At 39.7% G+C, this 7,853-nt stretch overlaps 1 protein-coding gene across 1 annotated transcript; it reads right to left on the minus strand.

Moving 5' to 3' along the window:
- Positions 1–2,860: 2,860 nt before the first annotated feature.
- Positions 2,861–6,606, minus strand: LOC102920371 (putative olfactory receptor 10D4). Its single transcript, XM_042282102.2, has 2 exons — positions 6,252–6,606; positions 2,861–3,459 (listed from the first exon to the last, which is right to left on the minus strand). Exons 1-2 carry the CDS (start codon positions 6,604–6,606, stop codon positions 2,861–2,863), a joined length of 954 nt encoding a protein of 317 aa, XP_042138036.1.
- Between the last annotated feature and the right edge of the window lie 1,247 nt (positions 6,607–7,853).

The following is a 7,853-nucleotide window of genomic DNA, read 5'->3' on the forward strand; positions in this document are numbered from 1 at the left end:
GAAAAGTGACTAGTACACTGTATTCTACAAACATTTTATATAATATCCCATTATTATTTCTTTAAATGCTTGAATTCACATCTTATTTCTTACCTGAAAACTTTTTATTTGCCCTTAAGACAACTTCTAATGTTTATTTGGGTGTATTTTAATCATTTTAATTGACTTTACAGATACTTTGATCAAACTATGAAATAGCCGTATAACTGTTATGGGGGTAATAAGCTGCCTTCTGATTGGATGTGAACACTACTTTACAAGATGGAATTTGTGCCTGGTACTTAAACCTAGTCAAAGCTCATGGCTGGTGAGAACATAAGCCCTAAGTGGGAACCTGCTGTTGTTCTTTGCCAACATGGTCAGGCTGCCTTCTAAATATTTATGTTGCTGTCCTCAGAGTTCTACTACTTACAGCCTTGGTCATAGAAGCTTCTGTTTGCAGGAGACAGTGATTAATGAAAAAAAATGCATTACTGGTTAAAGCACTGAGAATAATTGATTATGAATGTTCCAACATAGAAGGAACATCATTATCAATCTCCCCCAATTCCTCAGGTTCAGGAAACTGATGGAACAAGAGGCAGAATGAATGTGACAGCCAGTGGATGTCAAAGCATACTGAAATTCTGTCTTCTGAACATTACATGGATGTTAGGTACATGAACTCACAGCAGCTTGATTACCTACATAAGACCTGCATGAGATAAAAAACTTAAAACTCTGGCATGAATCGGAAATAGGCTCCCAAGACCCCATAACTAGCTAAGAAGCTATTGAGAGTAATTGAGGGCTACTACAGAAGGAGATACATGGTTCACATCTCATTTTCAGTATATGCAAAGTGGTTAGAAGAGCAGATATAGAAGAACATATAAATGGCTCTCATATGTATGTGTGTATTACTCTAGGTGTTTCTGTGGTAAATCATGATAATACAACTAGATATTCTAATCATAAAATTAATAGATTAAATGTTAAAAGAATAAATTCTGAAATATTACAAAAATAAATAGTAGATTTTGTTCATGTCTTAATGTCTATTAGTTATAGTTCTATTACATTTAAGGAATGATGAGTGGTTATAAAAAATAGGAACTTCTGGCTCTATCATATTTTTTACACTGCAATTTTTAAAAATTTGTTCTCCCAGTTTACAGAAATGGATTGATGATTACCTCCTTTTATGACACATAAGGAAAGAATCCCAGCAGAAGCTGTCATTGATAGCCAAACGACAAAATCATCAATGCAAACATTTTGTAAGGAGGAGAAAGACACAGTGAAGGATTTGCCAACACAGTGTCATCAGGGAAAAAATCCAGAGTGGAGTAGCATTGGCTCAGAGCACTGAGACTGGATTTCAGTGGCCTTTTAATTAGGGTAATAGGCAATACCTTTAAAACAGGGTAATAGACAAACGCCTGGGGTTTTCAACTGAACCTTCTGTACAGACTTCTCCAGACACATGCTGGCCTTGGAGGTTGAACAGGTCTCTGAATTTTGGTGTGAAATTAATTAGCTGTTGTAACCATGTGTGAAGTCATCCAGCAAGAATGACATGAGCAACATCTCACACTACCACCTTTCAGATCTACTGCTCTGTAAATTGTTTCTTACATAGTTGTCATTTTTGTTGTTTCCTTTCAAAAGTGTTATAATTTTTAAAATCACCTTTGAATGGTTAAAATACTGTGGCATGGATTCAAATATTTCAAGAAAAGGAAGCAGATAGACATGGATGCCAAGACTGCTTAATCAATAAACTTCTTTTAAATTTTACAAATCCCAAGAAGATTGATGGTCTTTAGACAACCACAGGACTTGCTGACTTCTTCAGTTAAAGGTGAAATAATATTTAACTTTCTGCAAAACAATGTGCCCATCTAAAGAATTGAAGGGAATGGCATAGGGTGGAAAACTAATGTTATCCATGAATTTTCCAGTAGCAAAAACATGAAACGCACAGACCTGGGATGGCAAAACCACACTATTCTGTCGCCCTTGCACATGGTCCCACTGCTGCTGTTTCGCATGGGTGCACTGTCCCACCTGAGGTCCCTGAAGTGGTCTTTGGGAAAATGAGCCCTATCCACCTTCTCAGGGTCTGGCTTCTGAATTAGATTGATTTCTTTAACACCAACATTTGTGCCTTGATACTAGCTTTTGAGTGAGGACTAGTCATACCAGGATCATCTATGAATTCCCCAAGCTTCCTGGGAGTGCCTGAGTACTTTATTATGCATATTTTAATTTTTATAATACCAATCACAATTCATAACAAGCAAATCAACACCTTGGACTTTACACAATAAGACAGCATCCTTTCAGAAAATAGAGACCCTTTTTGAGGATATTTGAACTTGGCGTCTCCTATACATGGATTCTTTTTTGTTCTAAATTTAGAGATTTTCATCAGAATTGACAGGATAAAGATACATTTACTAACTTCAATCCTAGTTTCAAATTCCATATCTTATTAACGGTGATTAGCTTAAATAAGTAACCAAAGTGACACTTAGAAGAATACAGAAAGATAATATTTGAAAGGAGTGATGAGAGGAAAATGGAGGGAGCATAAGATACTCCATGGCTTCTAGAAAGGGACAGCTTCATAAATATCAATCAAAACTGAATTTTGAACATAAATGTTGCAGAACAGACAGATTCATTGTTTTGGCAAATTACAATTAAAAACACTGGATTCATCTGAAAAGTCTTCTTTACAGGGTTAAACCCACATATAAGTCCTGCCTTGTGAGGATGCCCAAGAACTGGATATAGTAGCTTTGATCATCTCACTAATTTGGCATCAGTACTGATAAAGAGAAATCCCAAAACAACATCAAAGGAATGGTTGCTTCTATTCCTTGTACCCCAACGGTTGCATTGCTTGGCTCACCACCTTTCTCAGGGCTAATTTCACTTCCTTGTTCCTCAAAGAATAAATCAGAGGATTCAAGGAAGGGGTGACAACATTGTTAAACACTTGGACAACAGAATCCAGCCAGGGACTAGAAGCAGGTCTGAGATAAACAAGAATCACAGGACCGTAGAACAATAGAATGGATGTGAAGTGGGCACTGCAGGTGGAGAAGGCTCTGTGTCTGCCTTCCGAAGAAATGATTTTCAGGATGGAAATGACAATACGAGTGTAAGAAGCAAGAACGAGAAGAAAACACGTGAGTGCAACAACGCCCACATTGGTAAAACTCACAGTCTGTGCTAGAGAGGTGTCTGCACATGCCAGCAACAACACCACAGGGATGTCACAGAAGAAACTGTCCACCTCATTGGGGCCACAGTAGGGTAACTTAAAGATAAGAAATGTGAGGATGCTCCCATGTACAAAGCCCCCCAGCCAAGTGCCCACTGTGAAGCAGGTACACAGCCTGTGGTTCATGATGACTGTGTATCTCATAGGGTAACAAATAGCCACAAAGCGATCATAGGCCATTGTAGCTAGAGTTTTCCTGCCTTGCCCACAGTCCGGACAAATCTTTGTCACCCGCCAGTCCCACAGCCGCTCAGACTCAACCAAGTAAACACAGAGACTTATATTGCTTACAAACTGTATGGCCGTGGCAGGCTTCTTGCTAACTGTTCTTATAGCTTAAATTAATCCATTTCCATAAATCTATACCTTGCCACGTGGCTGGTGGCTTACCGGCGTCTTCACATACTGCTGGTCATGGCGGCAGCTGGCAGTGTCTCTGCCTCAGCCTTCTGCTTCCCAGAATTCTCCTCTCTCCTTGTCCCACCTACTTCCTGCCTGGCCACTGGCCAATCAGTATTTTATTTGACATACAGACCATCCCACAGCACTTCCCCTTTTCTTTTTTTAAAAAGGAAGGTTTTAACTTTAACATGGTAAAATTATATATAACAAAACAATTACCGAGGAAGAATTATAGTTACAATATTAAAGAAGATGTCCTATCTATCTTATATTTGTGAGTTTAAGGTTTTATATCTAACTTATCTTTTATCATAACTGAGGAAATTACAACTATCTAGTTTTCAACCACATCAAAGACCTGAGAAGGAACATAATGGTACCTGAGAAATGGTAGATGGATGCAAGCAACTTTCGGGAATCTTGCAAGAGTAGACCAAGACAGCTGGCAGCCTGGACAGTCACCTAATGTTTCTCAGCATTGTTGGTGCATTTAGATTGGCTACAGGCCTAGAATATCTGACAGACCATTTTCAGAAGCAGGAATTTTGAGAGACCATCTTACCCTGTCTTGGCAGAGTACAGTGGTCACTTTCCTTGTGTCCCGCTTGTCCAGAAAGGACAGCATTGCATTTGTACTGTCAGCCATCAAGGCAAGGGCAGTTCTTTGCCCAGTAGGCCATTCTGTGCCAAAAAGACAAACTTCCAAATGGAAATGTCTTAGAAGCCCAACATTCTCTCGGGATCAATTGGTGCAGCCAGGAGCAATTGTGCCTCACGTCAACAGAATTCTAAGTTATTTAAATGCCATATTCTCTAGGTCTATGAAGTGTTTGAAGATTACCTATCTATCTGAAATATATCTATGTATACCTAGAAAACTTAACTAACATGGCTACAGATATGATTATCATAGATATATTAATCTATTTTTAATTATCCATTACAATTTTAAATGAGTTACATAAACATAATACCTCAAACAAGAATAGAAATATATATATACACAGTATAACAATATTAACTTCAAGTTTGTATCAATAAACTAAAATCCATACCAATGTAAAACATTTTAAACATAAACTAAAATCTATACCAATGTAAAACATTTTAAACAAGTTGTTCTTTAAAAGTAGGTTAATTAATCTACCCTTTTATCTTATCATCTCTATATCCTCCTATATATCTATATTATATCCCCTTTTCTTTTTTAGAAAGAGATCACATTTATAATCAATCTGTTTTAAATAAAAATATTGGTTTTCTCTGTCCCACACCAGAGGGCTCTTTTGATTTGGGACACAAGAATTGACTAACCATTTTTTTTTTAAAGCAATATGTCTGGGTTTAGAGGGGGAGAGAGCCAATTCCACCTCTAAAGCCAGCTTGGTATATTTGGGAATTTGGGCGTAGCATCTCTTACTACTTCCTGCTGGAGGGGGGCGCTGTATCTTATGGGGATGCAAAGAAAATTTTAGACCTATAGGGTAGTCCGTGAGGCTGTATTGTTTGAACCAGTTGCCTTGAAACCGCTCTGGATGCTGGATCATCTGGGCCATGGTGTCATCGGAGACCTTTCAGGTGGTCTTGGCTGGTCAAACCTGATGTATCTTAATCTGGAACAAATCCATAGCCTCTGGCTTTCTGTAGAAACAAAAGCAGAGCCTCCTTTCCAAAGCAACATATCCTTAAATCCAAATTTTGAAGTTAAGGTACCTTTAAAATACACATTTTGGTATAACTCAACAGCTTTTGTAATCAAATGTTTCTCTTCAGTTACGAATATCAAAGAGAACATAATCCAGATTCTCTGTGTGGTAGCCATCTTTATGTGGCTTATGTTTTATATTACCTTGAGCTTATTGCTTTAAACTGCAGCCTTCTAAGCCTGAAACAGCACTGTGGCTGCTGGCTCCACCCACTTCAGCTTCCCAACATGGCGGTGGTACGTTTTCCGCCAGCTCTGGGAGCCATCATGTGTCTGTGCTTTTATCCAAGCAGCGTGTAGCCTAGAAACCTCTTTTTGTTTTGTACTAGTAAAGGCTAAATCCACCACGCAGCTTAATGTGCCACTTGCAGAGGCCTCATTCCCGCCATACTGCAGACAGAGCTCACACGCTAGGAACCCGCCAATTAGGAAACTGTTTTTAGCTCCATTTTAGAATCTTTTCTCAGGTTTTAGGTAGAAACTTTTGCCAACACGTTGGGCGCCATTTGTAGCTAGAGTTTTCCTGCCTTGCCCACAGTCCGGACAAATCTTTGTCACCCGCCAGTCCCACAGCCGCTCAGACTCAACCAAGTAAACACAGAGACTTATATTGCTTACAAACTGTATGGCCGTGGCAGGCTTCTTGCTAACTGTTCTTATAGCTTAAATTAATCCATTTCCATAAATCTATACCTTGCCACGTGGCTGGTGGCTTACCGGCGTCTTCACATACTGCTGGTCATGGCGGCAGCTGGCAGTGTCTCTGCCTCAGCCTTCTGCTTCCCAGAATTCTCCTCTCTCCTTGTCCCACCTACTTCCTGCCTGGCCACTGGCCAATCAGTATTTTATTTGACATACAGACCATCCCACAGCAGGCCATCACTGTATACAGGAAACACTCAGTACACCCCAGGGTGTGATAGAAAAAAATCTGTGAGGCACAGCCCTGGTATGAGATGGTGCGGCTCTGCCCCACTAGGCAGTCCAGCATCTTAGGAGAATTCACAGAAGGGAAGAGTATGTCAAACACTGCCAGGTTCCCCAAGAAGAAATACATGGGGGTGTGGAGGTTGGGGGAAGCCAGGATGGTGAGGAAGATAAGCAGGTTCCCCAGCAAGGCGAAGACATAGAAGACCAAGAACAGGACAAAGAGCATGTTCTCTAGTCCTTCGCTGTTAGAGATTCCCAGCAGGATGAACTCTGTCACAGAGGTGTAGTTCCTCATGTCCACAACAAAAGCAGCCCTGGAGAAGTAAAGCAACATTGTCCATGAGTAACTGAGAACAGCTCCCTGACCAAGAGATTCCCATCAAAGGCAGTGGCTGAAATCAGAATAAAGAATTACAAAGCTCCTATTTGAACTAATTCTTATTCAAACTGTGTGACTGGATTAAAATCCCAGCAAAGCTATAGATAGGAAGTAGAAATTGTGTTCTAGCTATTTAGACATTGACTCTGGACCTTAGCAATCAATGCAACTTCACACATTCATCTTCTATCAGCCTGCCCAAATTATAAAGATAAATGGAAGCCCCATGCCTAAATACACAGAGAAATATAAAAGTGGTTCCTGACCACTACCTTCCTCCACCAATGTGTACCTCTGGGTCCTGAGCAACATCATGGCTCACCTACTCTAAGGAAAACAGGTATTTTCTGCCTCTTATAATTGCGAAGACTAACTGAGATAAAACTACTATGCTGTTATTTTTGTTGGTTCTTCAGTAGCAAATAGTAATGAAGTCAGTTTAACAAGTTACCCTCTAACAAATAACCCTAAGGTAAGAATGATCATAAATAACAACAAAAGCCATGCAGATGAGATGAAAACCTAATGCAAAACAGTTTGAAAAGAAGTTGTAGGGCATTTTAATATTATTCTATTTGCTTACATATTTATTTAACCATACACATTCATGGAGCCTACAGTTGAAGGCAAAACAAGATACATTGATCTGGGAAACATTTTTTTTCTCTACTTAAAAAATGTGTTTTGTGAAGGAAGGTTTAGTAGGTTAGAAGTGCTCAGACACTCTCTTACTCATAGACTTCCTCAGTAACCAGATTCCTACTGCAGAACTGCACAGCTGTCTGGCCCTCACCTGCCCCAGGCAAAGTATAGGGGTCACAGCTGTTTTACATGTGTGCTCAGGATCCATCTGCCTGGCTTTCTGCAGTCATAATTCAATTCCATACTTCATGGATGAATGTCCTAAGAAAGGGTATGATACCAGGAAAGCTATCTGGAGCTGTGTCTCACTTCATCATGGAGACTCCAAATTCCCACCATAGCAGATTTCCAGTTAGAAGCTACATGGCCCCCTGCCAGGGAGACAGAGAGGGAATCACTCTTCTGAGAGGAGTGAGAAAATTGGTCTTTGTTTTGACAAAAAGCAGATTGTAAAATTTCATATGAACTCTTGTGAATATCCCAGTTCCGCTTTCACTACATTCACTTATGTTTAGGCGATG

The sequence above is a fragment of the Peromyscus maniculatus genome, chromosome 7 (assembly GCF_049852395.1).
Source record: "Peromyscus maniculatus bairdii isolate BWxNUB_F1_BW_parent chromosome 7, HU_Pman_BW_mat_3.1, whole genome shotgun sequence".
NCBI lineage: Eukaryota > Metazoa > Chordata > Mammalia > Rodentia > Cricetidae > Peromyscus > Peromyscus maniculatus.